Raw genomic sequence first — 27,976 nt, forward strand, 5'->3', positions numbered from 1 at the left:
CTGGAGTTCGTTTGCAGAGGCTGGAAGCCCTGGTGCACCCATTCTCTCTCTCTCCCTCTATCTGTCTTTCTCTCTGTGTCTGTCCCTCTCAAATTAAAAAAAAAAAAAAAAACCTACATAACAAAAGCTGTGAGTACAGTCAGTATGGGGCTCTCTTTCCAGAGGACCCCTAACTGTCCTTTAAATCATATTTTGTGTATTGTGTGTTCACTTTGTGTTTATCTAAACACCACTAGACAGTGTAAACACAAAGCCTGGATTAGAGTAAGTTTCAGGTCAACCTGGGCTAGAGTGAGACCCTACCTCAAAAAAACAGTAAAACAGTGTGTGTGTGTGTTTGCACATAATCTCTTCCTCTTCTTTTTCTTTACCACTATTATACAACATGTAGAACTATATTTATTAGAGCAATATTTTTATTTTTCAGTTAGAAGACAAGGATTCCTCTTTGTAAAATATGTGCAGATGAAAAGATAGAAAACCCAATGAGTTTGTGTGATAGAAGGGGCAGACTCTATGCAGAGGGAGAGGATTCCCAAATATGGCATTTTCTTCTTCCACTTGGCACTAGAACAATCTCTTAACAATGGACAAGACCAGCCCTGCATGTGAGTGGAATAATTGTGAGATGAATTTCATGTAGTAGAAAACCATAGTGTTGACAGGTGCTGTGCAATTTCACAATTTGGAAGGTTGAGGCAGGAGAATCTCAAATTTGAAGTTAGCCTGGGTTACATAGTAAATCCCACCCCACCAAAAAAATAACCACCATTGTACTGGTTGCGTTTTTTGTTGTTGCTATGACCTTCTGGAAGGGAGTAAATCACCCTTAACCAATGAATCAACTTTCTAGCCATGGATAATTTTAAAGGTACCGATATAATGTCTGTAAGTGAGAAGTCGGGAAGAAAACCCTGTTGAGCTGGAAGGAGTGGGCTGTAGACACCAGCGACTTGGGAAGTTGCTGTTACAGCTCATTGGTTCTTAACAAAAACGATTAATTTGCTCAATAAACTAAGACACTCATTGAAGGTGTCCAGCAAATGCTACCCCAAAATATGTGATTTTAGTATGTTAATTGAAGGCTCTTGAAAAATAACAAAATGTAAGGTTTTTGAGTTTCCCTCCATTTACTTAAAGACAGATCCTCCAAAAAGACTCAATTGCTGGCAGTTCTCTGAAGATTAGTCCATCCAAACAGACCTTATTATAAACCAATGTCTATTCTTTTGTAAAACCCATTCTTCATCACACACACACACACAGAGTTTGAGTCCACCCTGAGACTACACAGTGAGTTCCAGGTCAGCCTGGACTACAGTGAGATGTTACCTCCAACAACCAAAAATAAATAAATTGTAAAAATAAAAAATAAATAAATACCCCCCAAATCCATATCCTTTGATCATAAATTCTAGTCCTGTTCCTCCCTAATCCAGTTTAGTTTCTGTCCAACCATGTTATACAGCTGAGACTTCTCTCTACAGGACTCAGTCTTATGTCTATCACCATTTGCAAACCTAGGCCAGGTTTAAAAAACAAATTTCTCAAACAGGCTGGGTTTATAGCTTTGTGGTAGACACTTGCCTATCAAGCATGAAGATCTGGGTTCAATATCCAGCATTTTTAAAAACAAAAACTCACATGTAGATCCTAGCTATAAATGATTGGATTTCTATGTAAGTAGGAATAAAACTCAGTAGCAGAGGCCAGTAAGCTAGAAAGGGAATAGAAAGGAAGGGAGGGGGAGGGAACTAATAGTATGATATTTTATATATATATATATATGTGTGTGTGTGTGTGTGTGTGTGTAAGTAGAAGAACAGATTAATAGGGGCAAAACGTCCTGAGTAGGTCAGGGGAAGAGATTGAGTAAATGAAAGGTGGAGGGAGGGCTAATCAAAATCTAAGAGGATATAAATAAGTCATATGGAAACCTACTTTTTTGGACAATGGTACACTCAGAAGCTATGGATTGTTACTAGAAAATTTGCAGTGCCAGGGATGGGATACCTTCCTGGGAGTTGTTGGCCAAGGAGGTCACTGATACTCCCAAGACATTACAGGCCATTGCCAAGGCTATTGGTTTCTCTCCAGGAATAGATGGTAAGACTCTGTTGCTGAAGACTGCATATACTTGGGCTGCAAGGTCACTGAGAAATCCTGCTGGAGCTGAGCTGAAAACCTCCTCCATGTAGGCCAGATGACAGAAAGCTGGAAAAAGCTACAATGCATGCAGTTCAACAGGAGAAAGAGAAATTACAAGTGGAGATACTCAACAGGGGGCTGCAAGCCTTAAATTTGGCCAGCCAGGCCAAATGAGCCAATGGGTGCAATAGTGACACATCTGTTATGTGAGAGACCAACTGCCCTATAATTCAACTGGAGGCCTGCTCCATGAGAGGGAATACATACCTGATACTGAAAACCTACAACAGGGGTAGTCATGAGCCCTAAGGGTGTAATGTCTGCTGCTGTCTGGCTAAATGTATATACTATGCTCACCAAACTGCCCAGTGAGCACTCCTCTTAGTGTTCATGCCCATACATTAATGCTATTCTCACTTTTGGCTAGAGAAGCTTCTCTTTTCAGATGGCAGTGACCATGGGATGACTCAGAAAGCATCATGGTGCTGAGAAGTGACAAAGAAGTGCTCAGCACTGACATATCTCTATCATGTCTTCCAAGGCTTAGGGTCCATTGTGGAAGAGCTGGCAGAAAGAATGTAAAAGGCAAAGAAATGGTAGGGCTCCTTACAATGTGCTCCTCCAGACACAAAATGTTCTGGATATCCATGACCTCACAGTGCCTGACACTACCTACACAAGACCATCATAATAGGAAGAAAAGACCATGACATCAAAATAAACGAGAGACTGATTGAGAGAGGGAAGGGAATATGATGGACAGTGGAGTTTCAAAGAGGAAAGTGGGGGGAGGGCAGGAATTATCATGGTTTATTATCAATAATTATGGAAATTGTCAATAAAACATATAAATTAGGTGGGTGGGTAGAGGGGGAGAGATCTGGGATAATGAAAATAAATAAACTAAAGTAAATTAAACCCTCAAACTATTTGCTCAAACTCAACAGAGCAAAACATAAACTCAAGGAACTTTGGAACCAGAGCTTTCCCACAACCCTCTCATGCTGGTTCAACAATCCTTCCCCTGCTGCTCCTGGAGGTTGCTGGATCTCCCGTTCCAGCCACAATGACTGTGTCAAAGCCGTTAAGAGGAAAATGTCCTTGACCAATAAATTCACTACTTTGTTTAAGCAAAAAGCAGCTACACAAGAAAACTAACCATGAGTCATGGAGCTCCCAAGGAGCACCTTCTGAGAACTTCAAACAACAGCATTTATAGAAAAACTGAAACCAGCCTAGAAACTCAGCCTTAGCCTAGTCTGCCAGTCGATTACGTATAGCCCGTTTACCAGCTAATTGGCCACAGGGCCTCTTAGAACCTTCTAAAACCCATTATTACTATTAAACTATATGTTGGTTTGGTTTTCTGGACTTAGCACAGGTGTCCAAATTCATGGTCTACCATAAACTTTAACAGAAAAAACAAAAACCTTTCACTGTGCCAGTAACAACAGAGCCTTGTTATAACTTTCTTCCCTTTGTGAGTCTCTATGTCACTCCAAACTAGGGATCACTTGAACCACCTTGGTGATAACATGATAAAATTGTGGGGCAGATGGAAAGCTATCTTCCTTGGAAATTTTAATAGTTCTCACCCAGGTGGCCAGTCCCTTTCTTGTCTGTTCCACTGCTACACTAGTAACTCAGCCGTGGCAGGAGGTTTGGGGATGTGAAAGTTGAGCAGGTGACACGAGGTGTAAAGGGGAAATGGTTTCAACATTTCCCTAGTGGGTTCATTGTCCTCTGAAGGTTGGACGTCTTGTTACCTACTAGTTTACAGTAAACATGAGTAATTACCTTTAGGAACCATGATAAGAGTCCTGCTCTCCACCTATCTTAAATTTCCCTTCTCTACAAGTTCCATACTCAATTAGATAGGATTTGGTTTGGAGGAAGGGAGCACTTTGAGAAATTATCCATCTATGGAGCTCAGGCTGGCCTTAAACTCAAGATCTTTCTGCATCACTTTCCCAAGGGATGAGATTACAGACATGTGCTACCATACTCAGCTCTGGTTATTTTTACTGAAAGGCTCAAATATTTGTCCCAGGCTGTTTGGACTGGTGCAGATCTTGCTACCTCATGCCCTTACATCAAGCCTTCTGGCTTAGGTACCCTTCAGTTCCCAGATCTCCAGTGGTGTTGAGTCTTATAAAGAATCTATCTGGTCTTTGCCTCAGAGCTTCCAAAATCATTACTTTCCTAAGGGATAGATATGCCTTTGTTAACATAGCACACTCAGTGGACTCTAGAGATCACAAGAAAGAACAGTGGTCACAAGAAAGTTGAATCACATAATTAAAAGGTTACAAGAAAGACGAGTCACATAGTTAAAGAGTTAAGATATTCAACAGCCCATACTCCAAGGAGAAGTGAGGGGCTGGAGATTGAATTTAGACATATGCCAAAGATTAAACCATTATGCCTCCATAATGAGACCGCCTCCCTTAATTTTCAACATCAAAGTTCAGTGGAGCTTCCTGCTATGTGGAAATATTATTGATATACTGGAAAGATGACAAGTCTTGATGTCCCAAAGAGCAGGAATAGAGCTCTATGTTCCTTCCCAAACTTTATCCTGTGTGCATCTTTTATAATAAAACTATAATTTTTAAGCACAACTTATAAGTTTTAAGATGCTGTAAAAGCAATATGCATGCAGTAGAATCCATACTTTGAATTTTGATTTTTCTGAGCAACAATATACTTTATGTGATTGTTAATCTTGTCAATTTGACTAGATTTGGAATCAACAAAGAAATCAGGCTCAGGGCAGGTCTGTGGAGTTGTTTCTAGGAAGTAGAAAGACTCTTCCCTGGAGTGAGGGGCACCCAGATATGAAGAGTTAGAGAGGAAACAGTGCTGCTTACCAGCCTTCTCTTCCTGCCGGAGAGTGGGTTAGCCGACTTCTGCTGCCACCATGCTCCACTGATATCAGAACCCAGCTTCTTCAGCCTTCCAACATGGACTGAAGACCAGTAGGTCTCCAGGAATCCCCCAAGCCTTGGCACAGACTGTGACTGGGAGGCATCCAGCCTTGTGGTTCTAGCAGCCTGCAGACAACCACTGTTGAACTACCCAATCTGTATTGTGTAAGCCAGTCTAATAAATCCCCCTTAAGACATACATTGTCAGTTATGATAACACTGTTGGTCCTCTTCTCTGGGGAACCCTGACTAATACACATTACAATACTGTATCCTGATCTGGGCAGTGGGAGTAGGGGGCTCCCAGTCAGGGCATGGTCATGAAGGGAACCCATGTTGTACAGTATCCCGTGTTGCTAAGCTATGACTCAGTTCTAACCTTGGTCTTATTATGCCAGGGAAACCTTATATGTTCACCATCAGCTGAAAAGAATGGTGTAGGAAATAAACCAGACTAGATGTCACCAACAGATGCATGGATAATGAAACTGTGGTAGATAAACACAATAGTATTTCATTCAGTTATAATAAAATCATGATACTCACAGGAAAATGTATGAAACTGGAAATTATTATAAGTGAAATAAGCCGATTTGGAAAGACAAATATCCCATGCTTTCATATGTGGAATTAAATGTAGTGTGTGTGTGTGTGTGTGTGTGTGTGTGTGTGTGTACATGTTACAAAGCTAGAAAGGGAACCCTGAAAAGGGGCTTAAGGGGTAGAAGAGGAAAAGAGAGGGTAGTAGAAGATATGTAATTTGAGGGTGGGAGGAGGCTATATGAAGGAAGGAAAGGAACCAGAAAGGGGAAAGGCAGCTGGGGAGGGGGACAGACTAGTACAAAGTATTTTACACAGGTAGGAAAGTCTCATAACAAAATCTATCTCTTTATATGTTGACTTGAAAAGAATGGTATGAAATCCAGATTTTTCATCTTATATTTCTGCCTATTAGAGATAGAATATAAATGATAGTCATTTTGGTTTATAGTTTTTTATGAAGATCTTATAGAGATCAGAAATAGATTAACTCAATCATAGAAATACAAGGGTACAGGTCATGATAATAGTGTGTAAACACAAAATGCATCTTTTCAAAATTACTGAGAAAATGTGCTTTACCTTTAAAAGTATGTATAAAAAACATGACAAGTTTTTTAGAAACAGTATTTTTTTATAGACATTGTCAATAAAAAAAATTTTTTTTAAAGAAATAGATTTTCTTTTTTTTTAGGTAGGGTTCTTAGTCTAGCTCAGGCTGACCTGGAATTCACTATGTAATCTCAGACTGACCTTGAGCTCACAGTTATCCCCCTATCTTTGCCTCCTGAGTGCTGGATTAAAGGCATAAGGATATTGTTCTGAAATTTGGTTTTCCTTTTATTCTAGTGAAAAATACAAATTATACATTCATATTACTCTTGCACAACTGATATAGTGACATGTTTATACTATTTTCCAGATTAACTAAGTGTTTCACTTAGGGGAGTAAATGTTTTTATATAGGGAGTGTGAGTAGCTCTTGTTCTTAAAGTATGTTGTATGAACTTTTAGGTTATGAGTCTTATGACTCACCCCTGTCCTAAAAGGCAGCAGCAAGTTCCAAAGCCTATGTTAGCATTTTAACCCCCTGAAAGAGAGGAGGGCCTGTGGAGTGAGGAACAAGAACTTGTCAGCTTAATAGCATGGGCCAGGGTACAAGGACTCTTGGAGTTTCCTGGACAGGTTCTCAAGGATGATTTTTAAGGTATGAAAAGAGTCAAAGGCCCCATTTAATGAGTTTTCTACTATACAGGTGGTAAAAAGTTCTAGGAGGCTTTAATCTGCATTAACAACTGTGTTCTCGATGGATGTACAACCCAGACTGGTTGCCAATAACCAGCGTAATTCTTCCTTAATTGTGTCTCAAACCTTGGAAAAACTTAGCTGCACAAATAAAAGAGATGATTTGAAAATACTCTCCGCACTCCATGCTACTTTTGAGAAGGTTTTTGTTGTTGTTGCTGCTCTGTTTTTCGAGGTAGGATTTCACTCTAGCCCAGCCTGACCTGGAATTCACTATGTAGTCTCAGGGTGGCCTCAAACTCACAGCGATCCTCCTACCTCTACCTCCTAAGTGCTGGGATGAAAGGTGTGTACCACCATACCTGGCTTCATGCTATTTCTTTTTTAAAACTACTCCTTTCATTGTGGTCAGCAAAGCAGTTAGCTTTTTTTTATTTAAAGAAAAGATATTTTATTTATCTGGAGAGAGAGAATGGGTACACCAGAGCTCTAGCCACTGTAAACGAACTCCAGACGCATGTGCTACCTTGTGCATCTGGCTTTATGGGGGTCTTGGGGAATCAAACCTGGGTCCTTAAGCTTTGTAAACAAGTGTCTTAACCACTGACATATCTCTACAGCCCCTCTCCATGCTACTTTTAATAGCAGTTGTTCTCTTAATCCTTAATTCTTCTCATCAGACCTTCCAAAATAACGCAGCTGCTACTAAATATCAAAAGCAGAGGAGAAACTATGTAGTAAGGAGGAAATAAAAACTCTTCTCCAAAGAATTTTCTCTTCATAATTGGGAGAAGAAGAAAGTGAACAAGAAATAGAAACAAAATAATAAATGTGATGTGAGCAGATTCAAAGGCAGTTTATAGGCTTTTCTGTGGTTCTCAAGGCCTCTTCTTAGAGAAACTGTAATGCTGATTAGAGCAATTTTTACTCAGAAATTAATATCCAAAGGTACTTGGCAATACTCACTCAAAAACTGCTGTATCTGTCCATGTTATACAAACCCATAAAGATAAGTGAAAGAGTCTGTGTCTTCTTTTTGTTGTTGTTTGTTTTGTTTTGTTTTGAAGATAAGGTCTCACTCTAGCCCAGGCTGACCTGGAACTCACTCTGTAGTCCCAGGCTGGCCTCAAACTCACAGCAATCCTACCTCTACCTCCCAAGGGTTGGGACTAAAGGTGTGCCTCACCAAGCTTGGTGTGTCTTTTTTTTTTTTTCCTCATCTATTTTTCTTTTTCTTTTTTAAACAGTTTCTTACTGAACAGGTAGGCTGGCCTGGAGCTTACAAGGTAGCTCAGGCAAATGAACTCGAAGCACTGTTCTTGCTTCAGCTTCTGAATGCGGGGTTAGCCACCACGCTTGGCTGCTGCTTTTCTTCACAGCTTGGCATCTATCTTCGTTTGAAAGGTGGAGCTGACATACCCAGGAGTGTGAGTCTGGGCTGCCCTAAAGCTCCTCCCTCGGAGGCATTTTCCTGTGACATTGGCAGGTGGATGTGCTGTCACCTGGCTGAGGAACAAGTTCCATGCCATCTCGGATTGCAGGTTTGCTGGACTGGTGCTCTGCGTATTTCTGAAATATGTGGAATTAACTTAAAAATTAGTCCATGTTTCATTTTATTCACATCTTTTACCCAACTCCATCCACAGCCATATTTCAAATCAAAACCAAAGGTCTGCTTTATTCTAGACCTAAAACTACACTCTAACTTCTCCTATCAAGCCATGCTATCAAAACCCAAGGTCAGCTTTATTCAGGTCCTAAAGCTACATTGTAACTTTAGTTACTGTAAGTGCTGACACAGTGTGCCATAGTCTAGCCAGGCTCTCTAGTCCACCGCTACACACAAGCAGGAAGCCGCACAGAAGAGAAGCCACACCAGTGTCCCTAACTTGAAACAAATGGTAAGGCTCAGCTTTCACCCCCCCCTTCTTAACAAGTAACTTATTAAACATTCATATCAGCAAACTGAGATGATAAGCATCTCAGGAGGACAGCGGTGGCCATAATCCTGCTTCTCATTAGGCCTGGAGTCCTATCAGCTTATTAAAAGGCAACAAAGCCTTGCATTGTTCCTCTTCTCTGACTACTACCTGAAACATACCTAGAAACTGGGCATTTCACTTCATGACTCTATATCTCTTTAGGTGCACATTCTTTTTTGTTTGTTTGCTTTGGTTTGGTTTTTATGATGTAGGTTCTCACTCTAGCCCAGGCTGACCTGGAACTTATTCTGTAGTCCCAGGTTGGCCTTGAACTCACAGCAATCTTCCCACTCTGCCTCCTGAGTGTTGGGGTTAAATGCACGCACCACCATACCTGGGTAGCTGTACATTTTTTGCTGTTGTTGCTTTGCTTTCTGAGGTAGGGTTTCACTCTAGCCCAGGCTGACCAGGGACTCACTATGTAGTCTCAGGGTGGCCTCGAACTCTTGGTGATCCTACCTCTGCCTCCTGAGTGTTGGGATTAAAGGTGCATGCCCCCACAGCGGCTTTTTAGTCTTTTGAGGCAGGGTCTTGCTCTAGCCCAGGCTGGCCTGGAATTCACTATGAAGTCTCAAGCTGGCCTCAAACTCAGTGATCCTCCTATCCCCTGGGACTAAGGTGGGTGACACCACACCCAGCTAGCAGTGCATTCTTGATACTGTGCTAACCTCAACAAAATGGTGGTATAAGTAGATGAGCATAATATGGTAGGGGGAGAAAATCCTATCGTTACACTTAAAGTTGAGGTGAAGAGATCACACCAAATATAATATTTTTGCATATGTATGTGAGTGTGGTGTTTATGTGTATTTGCTTGTTAACATCATGGTAACATTTGTGTGTGGATGAACATGTGTGTGGCGGGGTGCCCATGCACGTGTGTGTGCATGTGGAAGCCAGAGGTTCACGTTGGGTGTCTTCCTCGATTGCCCTCCTCCTATTTTATTGAGATAGCTCTCTTCCTTGAGTCCAGGGCTTGCTGCTTCAACTAGTCTAGATAGGCAGCTTGCCCTGGGGACTCTGCCTCTATGCCTCCCAGTGCTGGGATTCAGGTGGGCTAGCACCCTCACCCAGCATTGCTGGGGGGTCTGGGAATCTGAGCTACTATCCTCACCTTTTTTTTTTTTTTGGTTTTTTGAGGTAGGGTCTCACTGTAGCCCAGGCTGGCTGACCTGGAATTCACTATGGAGTCTCAGGGTGGCCTCAAACTCACGGTGATCCTCCCACCTCTGCCTCCTGAGTGCTGGGATTAAAGGTGTGCGCCACCACGCCCGGCTACTATCCTCACCTTTGTGCTGCAAGTGCTTCATCCACAGACCCATCTCTCCACACTCCCAAACACAATTTCTTATTGCTTTTATTTGTCTGTATTTTACTGAGTAATTATTTACAGGATCAATCCTCCCCCAATAACCATTTGTATTTCAGGATTCATCCCTGAGGGGTTAAAGCTATTACACATTTTTAACTTCATTTTTGTTTATACAGCAAGTTAAATACTTGCTTTCTGTTCTGCACTTTGCTAGCAAGTGCATGGCTTGTCAGTGGAGGAGGAGGCAGGTGATATGTTCACAGAAGGGGATATTACTGATCTTAGTTCAACCTTTGTGTTTTCCAAAAGAAGTTCTCAGAGGATCAACAACCTCCAAGTAGGAATTCCATAGGCCACACATTCACAGAACCCTGACAAGATGGGAGGAGCTTCTAACCTATGAATAAGGCACTAGACATGTCTTGTTGTTGTTGTTTTTTGTAATATGAGATGGAGACTTAGCCCTGATCCTTTTATTATACCTCAGGCTGGAGCCTCCACTAAGCCAGAATTCCTTTCATGGGCTGACTGTGATCCCCTCGGGAAGTGAGGGGTCAAGGCCAAGCCTGTGGTCTAAGGACCCCTGACCTAGAAGGATGGACAGGCATGCTGAGCTCACCTGCAGCACTCTATAAGAGTAGCAGTAAAGCCTGTGTGGCTGTAGCAGGTCCCTAGCAGTGGACTGCCCTTCCTTTGCAATCTTCCTTGCTTCTTCATCATTTTCCTGAAGGGGTTAGAAACACAGAAATGAATGAACATTACTCCCGCAGTCCACAAAGGCTGGGGGCAAGGGGGGGGGCAAATGTGGGGCTGAGTGTACATAGCATGGGGAGTGGGCATGTGGGACCCTGTACTTGTGTCACCTTTTGTTTATCTGGCTTATGTAGGCTCTGGAGAGAGACTGAACATGAGTCCTTAGGTTTTGCAGGCAAGTTCCTTAACCACTTAAGCCATCGCTCCAGCCCAAATACTTTTTTTTTTTTTTTTTGCTATGCAGCTGATAGGAAAATATATTTCCTGACAACATGTCTTTCATATCATAAAGAGCCACAAAAAATACTTTTGCATACAATTATTTCCATAACCAAATACTGCTACTCAAAATCTTAGTAACAGAATAAATAAAGGGTAAATAAATAAAGAGTAAATTTTTATAGTTTTACAATAAACTTGAACAGATTTTTAGTAATATTCCTTTAAAAAGCAATTCCTACTTGTGGGGTTTTTTTTTCCTACATGAAGAAAAGAGTTCCATAATTACCTTAAATATTTTCTTATTGTATAAGGCCTTTCAAATCTAGTTTCTTCAATCTGTGCTTTGCATTTTGTGTTTTCTTTTGTTGTGTACATCAACAAAAGCAGCAATTCATTCAGAAAATCTGTGTTTTACATAACACTGGACTGCAAAATTAAAAACCTTCAATAATGTTGACAGAAGAGACAAAATGACTCTAATCCTGATTCATTAGCTCTTTCAAGAGAACAAGAGTTTCAGAAAGTCACACTTCCTTTGATTCCATGAGGTCAAGTTAAATTGTGTGGTGATGGCATTTGGGTTCTTCATACTGGTAAACTTGTTTTTACCTGAGGAAATGAAAATTGTGTGGAACATACCTTGGCCCATTTCACTTTCTCTAGAAGGTCACTGAGATTTCTTTTAATGGGAACATAGTGTTTCCAAGGTCTTAGTGCTGAGTAGAAATGCTCATAATATGGGGAGTCCTGTTTCAGAACCAGGCTGTCTCCTAGCATGAGATATGGGTACCTATATGCAGCCACAGTCCCATCCACATTCACCTGGTACTTGTACTGAAAGATTAAAAGCAAAAAATATAAAAATCAAAAACCCTTTCCATAAGCATTTGCTTCTCTTCTGCTTTTCATCACTTCTTTCATCTCAGCATTTAGGAATCAGAGGTAGGAGAACTGCTGTGAATTTGAGGCTAGCCTGAGACTGAACTAGAGTGAGACCATAACTCAAAAAAAGGAAAAGAAGAAGAAGTAGTAGTAAAAGCATAGTTCACTTCAAGGTGGAGGGACACTATATACCTGTTACTTCGAAGTTGATGTAAAAAAGTAAGATAACAAGAAGACAAGCCAGGTGTGGTGGCACACACCTTTTGTCACAGCACTCAGGAGGCAGAGGTAGGAGAAAAAGTATATTATAGGGCTGGAGAGATGGCTTAGCGGTTAAAGCGCTTGCCTGTGAAGCCTAAGGACCCCGGTTCGAGGCTCGGTTCCCCAGGTCCCACGTTAGCCAGATGCACAAGGGGGCGCACGCGTCTGGAGTTCGTTTGCAGAGGCTGGAAGCCCTGGCGCGCCCATTCTCTCTCTCTCCCTCTATCTGTCTTTCTCTCTGTGTCTGTCGCTCTCAAATAAATAAAAATTTTTTTTAAAAAAAGTATATTATAAAAAGAAATATAATAAAATTAAAGAAGTGTGGGCTGGAGAGATGGCTTAGCATTTAAGGTACTTGCTTGTGAAGCTTAAGGACTCTGGTTCGATTCCCCAGAACCCACATATGCCATATGCACATGGTAGTACATACCTCTGGAGTTCCTTTGCAGTGGCTACAGGCCCTGGCAAGCCCGTTCTCTTTCACTATCTGCCTCTCTCTCTCTCTCAGAATAAAAAAAAAAAAATTTTAAGTGGTGATAAATAATTTTAGTAAATTGGGTATGGTGCCTTACACCTTTAATCCCAGCACTTGGGAAGCAGAAGTAAGAGGGTCACTGTGAGTTTGAAACTAGCCTGGAACTATAGAACAAAACACCAAATAATTTTAGAAAAAAGGAATGAACACTTATTTCAATTATGGCTATGACATGAGGAATATATACTTCCATAACCAGAAGTAGTATTAAACCACTGTTAAGCTTCTGAATTTATTAAAGCTGAACACTGAAAATAATTTACACTTTTATTTATATATAATTTCACTTGTTCCTTACACTCAACCAATAAGGCAGGAAGGCATTAATCTCCATTTTAGTTTTGAGTTAACACAGAAACCTGAAGAAGTAGGCACTTCATTTGCATATGCTGGATTAATAAATTCTGATTTCCATTTCAAAGCATTTTCATAGACATTAGACACAATTTAATTATAATATGAAACAGGTATTCTCTGAGTCCTAATTCCTGTTCTTTTTATTATAGCATCCTGAGATAAAGTGGATAGATATATCCCCAAATATGATGATTACTTTTTACTTTTTCTTCTTTATTTTACTTATTTGGGGGTGTTGTGCAAGTTTGTGTATGTGATGCAGTCATGCATGAGCCAGGGCAAGTGTGTGTGTGTGTGTATGTGTGTGTGTGTGTGTGTGTGTGTGTCAAAGTACAACTTTTGGGTTGGTTCTTGCCTTCCATTTCACATTTTAAGGCAGGGGCTCTTGTTGTTCTCTGCTCCTTTCATAAGCTTCCAGGACATTGTCCTGTCCCTGCCTCACTTCTCATGGTAGGTACACTGGGCTATAGCAACTGACAACAGCCTCTGACTTTTACATGGGTGCTGGGGATACTCAGAGTTCACAGCAAATACTGTATTCTCCCCCCAGGGCCTCATGGATACCACACAAGTAACTCTATCACTGGGCCACATCTCAGCCCCTTAATTATTGATTAAATAACTGGTATGAGTTTCCCAGCTAGTCTTTGGGCTCTATGGTAATGCTCTAAAGGAAAGAGACAGGTATCATAGAACCGCTAAGAGAAGAGGGTCCCACAGATAGTGGCAGAGGCAGAACTCCTCCTATTTCAACTCCTATTTTATGTATCTGAAATGATAATCTTTACAAAAGATCTTTGATATCTCTCTGTATAAAAGACACTTATCTTCCCAATTATATAAAACAAAATGAGAAAAAAAACACACAAATGAAACATACCAAAACTCCATTTAACAGTCCTATTTATATCTACATGTATGTGGTATGCATGTGTGTATGAGTGTTTGTGTGTGTGTGTGAGGGTAACAGTTCTATTTATATCTACATGTATATGGCAGGCATGTGTGTGTATGAGTGTGTGTGTGGGTAAGGGTAACAATCTTTCTACCTCTGCCTCCCAAGTGCTGGGATTAAAGGTGTGTGCCACCATGCCTGGCTCAGTTTTTTCTTTTTTTTCGTTATTTTATTTTTATTTTTTATTTTTTTGTGGTTCTTTTTTTTTTTTTTTTTTTTGAGGTAGGGTCTCGCTCTAGTCCAGGATGACCTGGAACTCACTATGTAATCTCAGGGTGGCCTCGAACTCACGGCAATCCACTGGCCTCTGCCTCCCAAGTACTGGGATTAAAGGCATGTGCCACCACACCCGACTCTAAAATTATGTTATTTTTGAGAGAGTGAGAGAGAGAATAGGCACTCTAGGGCCTTTTCAGATGCTGTGAATGAACACCAGATGTATGCGCCCCCTTGTGTGCATATGCAACACTGCATACTTGCGTCACTGCGTCTGGCTATGTGGGACCACGCATTCTTAGGCTTCACAGGGAAGCGCCTTAACAGCAAAGCCCTCCAGCCCCCATCTTAGTTTTGAAGCAGAATCTCTCTCTCACTGGACCTGGAGCTCTTGGATTTGGCTACACAAGCTACCCAGGGAGCCGCAGGGATTCTCCTATTTCCACCTCCCCAGTACTCTGCGGTAGGCATGTGCCACCACCAAGCCAAGCCTTAACTATTATGTTTTGAACATTAAATATAGTTGGTAGACAATATCAGCAACAGCAAAAAAGGTCAGAGTTTTATAATTTCCTGGGTCTGATGAGAAAGGGTACATTAGTTCACAAGACAGAAATGTCCTTGAAGCCAGCTATTTACAAGAGTCTGAACAGCATTTTATCACTTCATAGCCACATGATAAGATTCAAAGGCATACCTTGAAGAAATCAAAGAAACCCATCAACTTGGCTTTTCCAAGCTCTTTTTCTTTCTCTTGGAAAAAGAAGTATCCTGTGATCCCAGCATCCAGCAGCTGTGGATTTTCTTTGGAAAGTTGTACCAACTGCAGCCTCTCCTCTCGGCTGTCTCTACCTCTGAAGAAAGCTTTTTCTGTTTTATTGATCCAGGAAGGCCCTAGAAGTTTGAGACCATAAAATGTTATGATTAAGAATTTGATATTTTATATGAGAATATAATCATCATTAATCTACTGTAGCCATTTAAAATGCCAATGTTATCACCAATTAATTTTGTAACATAGATGTTATCTCCAAAAAAAAAATCTAAGACTGAGTCTCAGTTTGTCACAGATAATGCAGCTTACTTGTCAGCTCACATGGGTGCTGGTGGTTTCTGCTGTATAACACGAAGAAATATCCACAATAGCACTGGGCCTCGTTCAATGCAAAGTGGCTCAATGATTTGGCCATTCACCAAGGCAACAGCGTCTTCCATCAGTCATCTTTCACAGTCACATGGAAGTTAGGATTTTCTTTTTTTTTTTTGGACAAGGTCAGCAGAAAAACTGCATAACTAAGTGCCCAATCTTTAACTCACCCCAATCTTTAATCCTCTTGCTATTCATAATTGTGAATACACTGAAGACATTTCCTAATGCACTGCTAAATCAAAATAGATAACTTTACATATATAATATATATTTATTTACTTTTCTGTATTTTTTGAGATAAGGTCTCACTATGGCTTACATAGTATTTGCTATATAGCCCAGGCTGGCCTCAAACTTAAGAGTAATCATTTCTCCCCAGGCTCCCAGAGCTAGGATTCCAAGGATAAGCCACTACGTGCATATTTTCTCCTTTTTAGAAAGGAAATATTTTGGAAGAATTAATTTGTCTCATTAATAACATTTAATTTGTTTTATTTATTTGAGAGCGAGGCAGATAGAAAGAGAGAAGGGGCATGCCAGGACCTTCAGCCACTGAAAATGAACTACAGATGCATGCATCACCTTGTGCATCTGGCTCATGTGGGTGTGTCCTGAGGAATCAAACCTGGGTCCTTTGGCTTTGCAGGCAAGCGCCTTAACCACTAAGCCATCTCTCCATTGTCTCATTAATATTCTAAAGAAAGATGTCATTAGCTAATAACCATCAGTATCTGAGGGATAAAACAGAAGTTATGTTTAATCTTTTTAGTATTTTAGCACATATTTCAGGAATTCACTGTTGCCAAGTTAAAAGTAGGACAACTTTTTTTATTTTTCTTTTGGTTTTTTGAGGTAGGGTCTTGCTCTAGCCCAGGCTGACCTGGAATTCATTATGTAGTCTCAGGGTGGACTTGAATTCATTGCAATCCTCCTACCTCTGCCTCCTGAGTGCTGGGATTAAACACATGCTCCACCACACCCAACCAAGAAGAGATTTTTGTCATGGTTGTTTGTTTGTTTGCTTTGCTTTTTTTTTCAACATAGGGTCTCTAGCGCAGGCTGACCTGGGGCTCACTCTGTAGCTCCAGGCTGGTCTTTAACTCAGGCACCCTCCTATCTCTGATGCCTGAGTGCTGAGATTAAAAGCACACACCACCATGCCTGGCTTTCAGGAGCTATTTTTAAAATAGTATATTGTGCTCTTTCTTCTTGGATACTCTTCTCTTCTGCTGCCTAAGCCTTCAGGTACCTGCTCTGGTAGACCTTCCCTGTCCTGCTGGTTGGGCTGGGATGGGGGAGGGTCAACCCTCTTCTCCCACATAAACTCTTTACTCCCTCCTGCCTTCCACACGGCAGGAGCTCTCACTTCCTTTTCTTTCCTCCTCTTAATCTAATAAAGTCTCTCTAAATCTTGAAAAATAAGGTACATGGTACCATAAATATAAGGACATCAAACAAGGGGAAAGGAATTCAGATTTAAAGAATCAGTAACAGGAAAAGGAAACACGAGGATCCCTTACAAAGTATTAAAGACACAATGTCAACATTATACTATTATCTCAATTATCTCATGTTTGTGTAACATTTTATAATTTTCAAAAGTCTCATTTTATGTAGCAATACAAGGCACTGGAGTAAGAAATAAGTGACAACATTACCAAGACACACACATACACACACAAACATACACACACACACACACACAGTTAGAGAGAGACAGTGATAAAGTGAAGAAGTTTGGGCATTAGAATCCCAAACTCTATATTTACTTTTCTGATGAGCAGAATCCTAAACATTCCGCTTGAGTGCTTGTGTATGTGTGTGTGTTTCTTCTGGTGGACATGCTGGGCAAGCACCATACTAACTTTCTTCTTGGTTGGAAAATAAGAATGGTTATTTATTTTATTTTATTTTTTTGTGGTTTTTCAAGGTAGAGTCTTGCACTAGCCCAGGCTGACCTGGGATTCATTATGTATTCTCACCATGGCCTCGAACTCGAGACAATCCTCCTACCTCTACCTCCAAAGTGCTACAATTAAAGGTGTGTACCACCACAACTGGCTAAGAATGCTTATTTAAATATATATATTTATTCTCTTCATCTGTTTTTACTCTTAAGATTTTTCCTAGAGAATTAGCTTAAACTTACCTGTATTTCCCTGAATAGAGAGGAGATCATTTGTAACACCCCTCATAGCTTCAAGTGTGGAGTGGGTGATATCATATGTTGGAAGGATAATGTCTCTAGAATCCAGAGAGCCACACCAGGAAATGATAGGTATAGGGCTAGGGGTGTCATTCACTTTTCGATGTTCCAAGGGCCAATCTCCAAGATTGATATAAAACTCTAAATCTGGCAGGAGAACCTATGCAAACAAAAGTACAAGCATTAGCACACAGGGACCTCAGCCGTTGGTAATAAATGCCTTGGCTTTCTTATACTTCAGATAGAGACAAACACTGGACGATGGTGGGAGAAGGGAGGGGCTTGCTTCTAGATCCCCAGAGCTGTGAGTAGAGATGTGACCCATCACATCCATCTTAATTGAAATCTTACACAAGAGAGACCTGCAAAGGAAGTGGACATAGGAACCCTCTGGTGGTACACTTCTGAGCCTGAAATCCATTCTCATCCTTTGCTGTTATAATTCTAAGCACTTACATGCTACAACAAAATAGTTAAATGACACTATCTTGAAATCCACTGATTCATTTTCATACCTTTCTTGCCAATGACAGCAATATCTCATCAGAGAACATTTTGAAGTCTGTGTATTTCCCTAAAGATCTCCGGTAGATGTGGTTATTGAGAATTGTGTAATGAACAACAGCTCCTCTCTCATCCCCAAACCTTTTGGGGACTTCATTTAGCATCTGTTGGAGATTGATGCTGGGGAAAGAAGCAAAATCGTCTTCGATCTGGGTTTCATCTGCTGGACAAGAAAGAGTTCTCTGCCAGATCTGGGGATCCTCTTCTGGACATTCACAGTACTCATGGTACACAGGTCCTGGGGAAGGTAACATGCACATAATGTCACCTTAAGTTTACAAGCACCATGCTGTGAGGAGTCGCTTCTGAGCCTGATGTGAACATAGGAGGACTTCGTGATGAATTCTGAGAACTTGTGTACGAGAAAATGACCCTAGACAAATCAGTGGGGTGCAAGGAATCTGTCAGGGTCCTACACACCTACCTTCTGTCCCCTTCTCAAGTCATCTCAACAACCTGGCATTGCACGTGCTTTCTCTCCATGTTACATTCTCAGGTAGGTGACATATGCATTTGTAGTGAGTTATAAATGGCTGACCAACATAAAATAATTAGACTTTTGACAGGGAAAAAGAAAGCATATTGAGTTTTAAGCACCAAAATGTAGTAGAGGTACTGACTGTTTAGACAAAGGAGAGTCTTCTTCTTGGATCCCCTGGAATCTCTTCTATGGACACATCTCAAAGAGGAAGTGTAATCCAAAAGGTATGGTAATATGATTTTAAGTTGTTTAAGTAGTTACTATAAGCACAGAATTTCTCAGAAAACTCATTTAAAAATGGGGCTGGGAAGATGGCTCAGCAGTTAAAGGTACTTGCTTTACAATTCCCCAGCCACCTGTGTAAAGTTGGAGTCTGGTGTTTGTTTGCAACTGCAAGAGACCCTGGCATGCCCACACCCCATGTAAATAAATAACTAAATTTTTAAGTTAAAAATTTGATATAAAGATATATGGATATGTCACATTTATTTTAAAAAACTATTAAATTTTTTTGAGGATTACACTTTTTTGTTATTATTGTTGCTTTTTGAGGTAGGGTCTCACTGTAGCCTAGGCTGACCTGGAATTCACTATGTAGTTTCAGGCTGGCCTTGAACTCATTGCAATCCTCCTACCTCTACTTCCCAAGTTCTAGGATTAAAGGCATAAAGTGCCATGCCCAAGAGAGAGAGAGAGAGAGAATGAATATGGGCACACCAGGGTCTCTAGCTACTGCAAATGAACTCCAGATGCCCAAATGTGTGTACTACTTTGTACATCTGGCACAGAGATCCTCCTACCTCTGCCTCTCAAGTGCTGGGATAAAAGGTGTGCACCACCACACCTGGCACTTTTTTTTTTTTTTTTTCAAAAAACAGGGGCTTACAAAGCCCAGACTGACATTGGACGTGAACCTTCCAAGTACTGGGAAGGTATGTGCCACCATGCCCAACTTTTGTGAGCATTTTTTTTTAAACTTCAGGCTTAGATCAGTAACAAATCAACTGTTTTATTCTCCCAACTGACTGACACTATTGAAAAATACCCTGGAAAAAAAAAAAACAACATGGACTCACAGTTTAAGACCACGGACATGAGAAAGTGATGTGAGTCTGAGAAGTGGGAAACAAACAGAGTGAGCACAGTTTACTGTTTAAGGGAGTCCCCAGGCTGCAGCACAGGGAGTGGTAGAGGGAGAGCCCGGCAGGCTCACTGAGTTGAGGAGACAGAGCTGAGTCCTAGCAGGTCACAGAAGCTAGGTCTGGGAGGAATGAGTATCTCGGAGGGCCCTGCACACTGAGAAGTGCAGAGGTCTGCAGCGGGTTCTCCATGAGTATTTAGCAGAGCTTATGATCAGTGCATGTTGAGAGGACACTATCAGGGTAGGGGAAGAACTATCCTAAACTATTGCAAGGACAGTCCACAAGGCTCTCACAGGGATGGGAACTGTGCCCATGCAAACCAGTGGGCCTGAAAAGTCTATTTCTTGGGACTTGGGTAGTGCATGTCTCAGTGGTCAGGAGTAATTAGCCCTATGTTAAACATGGCTCCAATTGCGTCTAACAAACTGTAAAAGCATAACTCAAATGACTGAACTATTTCCAAGTAATTCAGCTTTATCCCAGAATTAAAGCTCAAGAAAATCGAAAACTGGACAAAATGGAAAATACCCTGTGGGGAGGTTGATGACAACTTGGCATTGCAGAGGACAAACATTAGTGACTTAAAGACATAGCAAAGGAAACTAGACAAAATGAAACTCAGAAAATGGTAATTTAAAAAAAATTGCCTAAAATATGGGCAACTGGAGACCTTGAAGAGAAGTTGGGGGAATAGAAAAAAGTATTTGAAGAAATAATGGTCTAAACCCAAATATTCAAGAAACTCCACAAACTCCCCACACAAGAAACATTGAGAAAATTGCAACAAGCAACATAACTGCTGAGTGCTCAGAATAATGGGTAAAGAACAGACCTTAAAACAGTGCACCTCGCATGCCTTTAGGTCCAGCACTTGAGAGGCAGAGGTAGGAGGACTGCCATGAGTTCAAGGCCAACCTGAGACTACATAGTGAATTCCAGGTCAGCTTGGGCTAGAGCAAGACCCTACCTCAAAAAAAAAAAAAAAAAAAAAAAAAAAACCATGCAGTGGGACAGAGATGGGCTCACGGGAGATTTACTGTTGGAGACAGGGCAAATAAGGAGACAGCAAAGAGGCATAATTTAAGCACTGAAAGGAGGGCTGGAGATATGGCTCAGTGGTTAAGGTGCTTGCTTGCAAAGACCCAAGTTCAATTCCCCAGTACCTATGTAAGCCAGATGCACAAGGTGGCACATGCATCTGGAGTTTGTTTGCAGTGGATGGAGACCCTTGAGTGCCTGTTCTCTCTCTCTCTCTCTCTCTCTCTCAAATAATAAATAAATAAAATAAAAGTAAAACACACACAAATAAAAATGAAAGCAAAATATTTTTTCTGACATACAAATGCTGAGTTCACCACCAGCCTTTGCAAGCTATAAATACTGTTAGTGGAAATCCTTTGGCAAATGATATGAAAAGGAAATGTGAGTATATACCCACAAACAAGAAGTTCCAGAAGTAATATTCTATAGGTAAAAACAACTTGTTTTTCTTTTTCTTATCTCCTGGACATCTGTAAGTTACTCAACTTTTCTTCCTTTAAATCTTCAAAGTAAGCTCTGTGTTGTGGGACACACCTGTAATACCAGCACTCAGAGGCAGAGGCAAGAGTACTGCCACAAACTTAATGCCTGCTTGAGCTACAAAGCAAAACCCTTTCTCAAGCAAAAAAACAAAATAACAAAACAAAACAAAGGATTGGAAAGATGGCTTAGCAGTTACAGCACTTGCCTGCAAAGCCTAAGGACCCAGGTTCGATTCCCCAGTACCCATGTAAAGCCAACTACTTAAAGTGCGGCATGCATTAGAGTTTGTTTGCAACAATTAGAGGCCCTGGTTGGCCCATTCACCCTCTCCTCTCTTTCTCTCTGCTTGCAAATAAACAAAAATTAAAAATAGTGCTGGAGAGACGGCTTAGCAACTAAGTGCTTGCCTGTGAAGCCTAAAGACCCCAGTTCGAGGCTCAATTCCCCAGGACCCATGTAAGCCAGAAGCACAAGTTGGCACATGCATCTGGAGTTTGTTTGCAGTGGCTGGAGGCTCTGGTGCACCCATTCTCTATCTATCTCCCTCTTTCTCTCTTTCTCTCTTTCTCTCTCTCTCTCTGTTACTCTCGAATAAATAACTAAAAATAAACAAACAAAAAAGCTTAAAAAATAAATAAGGTTTCAAATTACATTGAGCTTCGGGCAATAACAATGTTTACTTTGTTGAATAAGATTTCAAAGTCATTTCAACCTATTTTGAAAAATATGGGACTGTCACATGTAGTTAGGTTGGGACTGCTAGTGATGGCTACTTACCTTTCAAAATATAGGGAGACTGAGCCACATGTTCACCACCATACAGGACCTCAATCTTGAGACCTTCATGGGCAGTATCATGCATCCTATATCTCACCAAAAATGATCCATCATTTCTGTCCAAAGGGTTAGGGACATAAATCCGGACTATCTCTTTAGGTGAAAGAGATTTTACTATGACTTTGAACAGTGTTGGACCTGAAAGAGAAATGTAAGTAATTCCTCCATTTCCTGATTAGTATCTCTTAATGACTGGACAGGATATTTCCATATAGAAGTTACTTTTTCCTACAATATTGATGATCAACAAAGAATCTTGAGGCCAGGAACTGTTTTTGGCTCATATCTGTAAGTCAAGGACCTGACTTAAATTTGATTCATTAGCTATTCAATAAAAATTTAGTGAATGAAAAACATCAACTCATCAAAAAAGTAAAGAAGGCTGGAGAGATGGCTTAGCAGTTAAGGTGCTTGCCTGCGAAGCCTAAGGATCCAAGTTTGATTCCCCAACCTACATGAGCCAGACACACATTGTGGGGCAGGCATCTGGACTTTGTCTGCAGTGGCTAGAGGCCCTGGAGTACCCATTCTCTCTCTCTCTTTTTCTCTGTAATAATTTTTTTAAGGAAAAAAATTGTTTTAACTTATTTATTTGACCACTTCTTTGAATAACATTAGAGCATAGGTAGGCAAAGCTCAGGTAGTTAAAAATCCACAAACTTGAAGAATGACAGGCTCAACAGAAATTTAACTTTCTCCTTATAAAATATACATGTGTGCTTTATATATCATTTCAATATCCACTTGTCTCCATTTCTGAGAAATTTTCCCTTCTTTTAACCCAAATTTCCAATGCTTTTACTAATCCCATTTTGTCAGGTAATGAGATTATAGTTAGTTTTCAGACACTGAACAACACACATCTTTGTAAATGTGAGCTTACTTCTTCAATCCTGTTTCCTCACCTTAAATCATTATGCTATGGTTCCTTCCAATTCCAAAATACTGTGGGTTTTCTGTTCTACTTAAACTTCCCTGGGAGGCTGAGAAAGGAGGATTGACATGAGTCTGAGGCCAACCTGGCTTATTCTAGTGAGTTCCAGACTGTCTAAAAATACCCATAAGCCAAACCTTTCCCTTTCCTATCAGCTGGCTTATTTATTTAGACTTTGAAACAAGGTTATAAATAACAAAGGTCCAGGAAAAATGTTTCAAGCCTCTTGTTTCCTAGAAACATTTTACAAATTTTTACTTACACCAGGAAAGGATGAAAGTGAGAATCTCACTGTTCCCTTAACAGCTTTGAGAATTACCCTTCAAAATTGTCATTGTAGGGCTGGGTAGATGGTTCAGTGGTAAAAACACTTGCTTTCAAAGCCTGTTGGCCTAGGCTCAATTCCCCAGTACCTACATAAAGAAGACGCACAAAGTGGTTCATGCATTGGAACGCATTTGCACTGCAATGACAGGAGGCCCTGGTGTGCCCATTCTCTCTCTTTTTGTCTCTGGCCCCTTACAAATTAAAAAGAAAAGGTGTATTTAAAAATTTCCAATATAATTTTAGATTAAGGAAAAGGCTGGAGAGATGGATAATGGTTAAGGTGTCTGCCTGTAAAGCCTAAGGACTCTGCTTTAATTCCCCAGGACCTAATTCCCCAGTACCCATGTAAGCCAGACGCACAAAGGGGCACATGCAGCTGGAGTTATTTTACAGTGGCTAGAGGGCCCCTGGTGTGCACATTCTCTCTCTCTCTCTCTCTCTCTCTCTCTCTCTCAAATAAATAAATAAATAAATACAATTTAAAAAATAAAAGATTTGGGCTGGAGAGATGGCTTAGCGGTTAAGCGCTTGCCTGTGAAGCCTAAGGACCCCGGTTCGAGGCTCGGTTCCCCAGGTCCCATGTTAGCCAGATGCACAAGGGGGCACACGTGTCTGGAGTTTGTTTGCAGAGGCTGGAAGCCCTGGCGAGCCCATTCTCTCTCTCTCCCTCTGTCTTTCTCTCTGTGTCTGTCGCTCTCAAATAAATTTAAAAAATAAAATAAAAGATTTTTTTTTCCAAGGTGGGGTCTCACCCTAGCTCAGGCTGATCTAGAATTCACTATGTAGTCTCAGGGTGGCCTCGAACTCATGGCGATCCTCCTACCTTCCCCTCTCAAGTGCTGGGATTAAAGGCATGCACCACTACATCCGGCTCTAAGAAGTCAATTTTTTTAAAGTAATTTTTTTATTAAAAAAGGACCTTTTGTTGAATTTGTCTCTCTTTAATAGTAAAATTATTAGTATTTTATTTTAGATCACGCAATTCTTTTTGCATGTCTAAGTTCATTTTTCTTGGTTTCCTATCTTTTTTTCTCCATCATAATTTTCAAAATTAATTTCTGACTTAAAAAAAACTATACAGAAAATACACCATGGTGACAGACTTTAAATTGGGAATTTAAGAATCTTTTCTTCTGGTCCTCAGAGAAATAAAAGTCTTTCTAAGGGCTGGAGAGATGGCCTAGCGGTTAAGCGCTTGCCTATGAAGCCTAAGGACCCCGGTTCGAGGCTCGGTTCCCCAGGTCCCACGTTAGCCAGATGCACAAGGGGGCGCACGCGTCTGGAGTTCGTTTGCAGAGGCTGGAAGCCCTGGCGCGCCCATTCTCTCTCTCCCTCTATCTGTCTTTCTCTCTGTGTCTGTCGCTCTCAAATAAATAAATAAAAAAAAAAATAAAAAAAAAAAGTCTTTCTAAGACTAAGACTAAGGTAATGTGTGCAACAAGAATGCTATAATTTTCTTAAGTCTCTGTCTTTCTCTCTCACACACACATTAGACATTTTATACAAATTGTAGACCTTTGGTTTAAAATGATTGGTCTACATAAGTATGTACTTATGTGTGTAGAATATATATGTACTTATGTGGACATATACACACATACAACTTTAACTTATATATCTCCTGGGTTTTAACTGAAAATCTTTAGTATACATTAACAATTGGCAAATGATGCTGCAGCCCATGCCTGTTGTTACAAGGCTCATCGTCTGAGAACAGTCTTTACATATTCAAAAGGTTGGGGAGAAAAACAAAAGATTATTTTGTGATACATGAAAAATTATTGAGATGCAGCCAGGTCTGTTTATTTACATATTGGATGTGGCTACAAAGCAGAAGTGGGTAAATGTATTAGACTATGTATGATCTATAAGGCTTAAATTAGGATTTTTTTAAATAAATAACTAATTTCTGATGTATTCCTATAAGTGTCTATCATTGAAACTGGAATCATTCTACCCTGATGCAACAGAAAGCCTACAAAACCAGCTTTTTGAAAACTTAGGTTCTAATTGACAGACATGCTTTTAAAGGGATGAGCCAAGACAATGGTGTGGTGCCCTCCAACAACACAGAACACAAGCCCCTGACCTGGGGAAGGCAGTCAGGCCTCACTTCAGAATTCTCCAGTGGCTTTCCTTCCCTATTTCTACAACCCTTCTTTTGCTTGACACTGAAGATTTCTAGCTACAATCTCCTTTGCTCTTTATTCTTTTCTGAGCTGCCTCCCCCATCTTATAATATGTCCTGTGTTTTTGCATATGCCAGTGTCTCCATCTGCAGGCTTGTCTTACAGATCCTCCCATCCTTCAAATCTCTGCTCCTAAAATCTTCTAGACTTCCCTCAGCAGACTTACTTCCTTAGTTCATCACACTCTGTGCATATCCCCATTGTAGCAACTGTGATGTGCCTGGCAAGTTACTTGCTGCTTTCTCAATAGATTCCAAGTTCTCCAGTGGTCAGGCATTGGCTTTTAAAATATATATATATATATATATATATATATATACACACACACACACACACACATACATATATACAGACACATATACATATATATGTATATTAAGCATTTTTATTTATTTACGAGGGGTGGGGGAGAATGGAGCACCAGGGCTTCTTGCCATGGCAAAAGAACTCAGATGTGTGCACCACTTTGTGTGCCTCTGGCTTTGCAAACGGGTGCTTTTAACCTGAGTCATCTCCCCAGCATGGACACTGCCTTTCAGTTACACACACACACAAACACACACACACAAATTGTGTGTGCGTAATATGTAGGAGAGGATACGTGTGACAAGATTCAGGGTGCCTGTGGACATCAGAGAACAACTTCCAGTATTGGTCCCTGACTTCTATCCTTTATGAATTTCTGCAATCACTTAATAACTGAAATCCAAAATGCTGCATTCAACAGACTAGCACACCCTGGAGCGTCTCTGGTCTCAGCCTCCCATCTTGCTGCTGTATACTAAATACACCTGATACTGAACGCTGTGTTTTCATAGATTCTGGAGATCTGAACTCAGATCTTCATGCTTATGGAGCAAGCACTTTACCCGCTGAGTGATCTCCCCAGGACTGCCTTTCTATCCTTATGCAGTCAGCAAATGGATATTTATCAAATAAGTGAGAGGAAAAAAAAAAACAAAACAGGGCCGAAGTGATGACTTGGCAGTTAAGGTGCTTGCCTGCAAAGCCTAAGGACCTGGTTCAATCCCCCAGTACCCATGTAAGCAAGCTGTACAAAGTAGCACGTGCATCTGCAGTTTGTTTGCAGTGGCCGGAGGTCCTGGGATACCCATATTCTCTATCTGTATCTCTGCTTACAAATAATAAATAAAATATTAAAGAAACAAAACAAAACTGCAGGTGGGGGGATGCAAGTCAGGAGCGTACTGGAAGTTCTAGGAAAGCCTGGACGACATAGTGAGACCCTCTCTTAAAAGGCAAAACAAATAAAATTCAAAACAAAAAAAAAAACCAAACAAACAAATAAAACATTAAATCTAAAGGTCAGTTATGCTTGGCTCTTAAAATGACCCATTTTGGTTAACTTTTTTGTTGCCCCACCACTCCCGTTCAGGACCCCAAGTTCCCAAACCGGGACGTGTATCTACCCAGCTTTCCCTGCAGTGCCGGGGAAGAGGCCCTGCCTCTGTTGTTTTTAGGGAGCCAGTTAGCAGGAGCCCTAAACCTAAGTTAGAAATTAACCGATCCTGATTGGCAGCAACTGGAAAGCAGCCGATCGCTGGTCAGAAAGAAGCTGCGAAGGCAAGGCGTGCAGCCGAGCGTGGGGACCCCGGCCCTGGCGACCCTGGCCCGGAGCCTCCCTCCGCGCGTCAGGGACGCCTGCCGCCGGCGAGAAGTCAGCCTAGCGCGCTGCACCCCGCGGCTTCCCCGGGACCGAGCCCTGGCTGGGCGGTCTCCACGCGGCCCGAGGCCCGGGGTGGCGGACGGGAGACCCTCGCTGCCAGCCACCCACGCCCGGGACCCGCGGCGACAGCGCCAGTCCCGGGGCCCCCAGCGCCACCGACTCCGAGCTTCAGCGCCCTGGGCGGGCGCGCGCCGCTACCTGGGGGCGAGCGGGTGAGGTTCCGGCCCTCCGCGCTGACCGCCTGCACGTAGAAGTAGCGCACGGGCAGGACGACGGCCGCCCGCAGCCCGGGGCCCCACGCCAGGCTCCGCGGGGCGCTGACGGGCGCGTCGGGGGCCCCGGCGGCCACCAGCAGGGCGAGCTGCAGCAGCGGGGCCCGCGGCAGGCGGCGCATGGTCCGGCAGGCCGCGGCGGAGGCGCGGGGTCGAGCAGGGGCGGCCCCGGCTTCGCGGGCCCACCCGGGGCGGGTCTCCACCCGCCGGCCCGCCCCCGTCGCCGGCCGGCCGGATCCGCGGAGGCTGGGGCGCCTGGCCTAGCGCGGGCCGCACCCGCCGTACGCGTGCGAACGAGTGGGTACTGTGTATGAGTGCGCCCCAGCGG

The 27,976-nt window shown here is 41.8% G+C and overlaps 1 protein-coding gene across 2 annotated transcripts; it reads right to left on the reverse strand.

Annotated features, from left to right (window-relative positions):
* Nucleotides 1-8,051: 8,051 nt before the first annotated feature.
* Nucleotides 8,052-27,770, reverse strand: Poglut3 (protein O-glucosyltransferase 3). 2 transcript variants are annotated; one of them, XM_045145814.1, is made up of 8 exons: nt 27,575-27,770; nt 22,180-22,377; nt 18,207-18,493; nt 17,635-17,851; nt 15,033-15,229; nt 11,769-11,963; nt 10,774-10,878; nt 8,052-8,429 (listed from the first exon to the last, which is right to left on the reverse strand). In XM_045145814.1, exons 1-8 carry the CDS (start codon nt 27,768-27,770, stop codon nt 8,304-8,306), a joined length of 1,521 nt encoding a protein of 506 aa, XP_045001749.1. In that variant the 3' UTR covers nt 8,052-8,303. The 2 variants fall into 2 exon arrangements, with proteins under 2 accessions (XP_045001749.1, XP_045001750.1); XM_045145815.1 differs by lacking the exon at nt 11,769-11,963.
* Between the last annotated feature and the right edge of the window lie 206 nt (nt 27,771-27,976).

The sequence above is a fragment of the Jaculus jaculus genome, chromosome 3, assembly GCF_020740685.1.
Source record: "Jaculus jaculus isolate mJacJac1 chromosome 3, mJacJac1.mat.Y.cur, whole genome shotgun sequence".
Lineage (NCBI taxonomy): Eukaryota > Metazoa > Chordata > Mammalia > Rodentia > Dipodidae > Jaculus > Jaculus jaculus.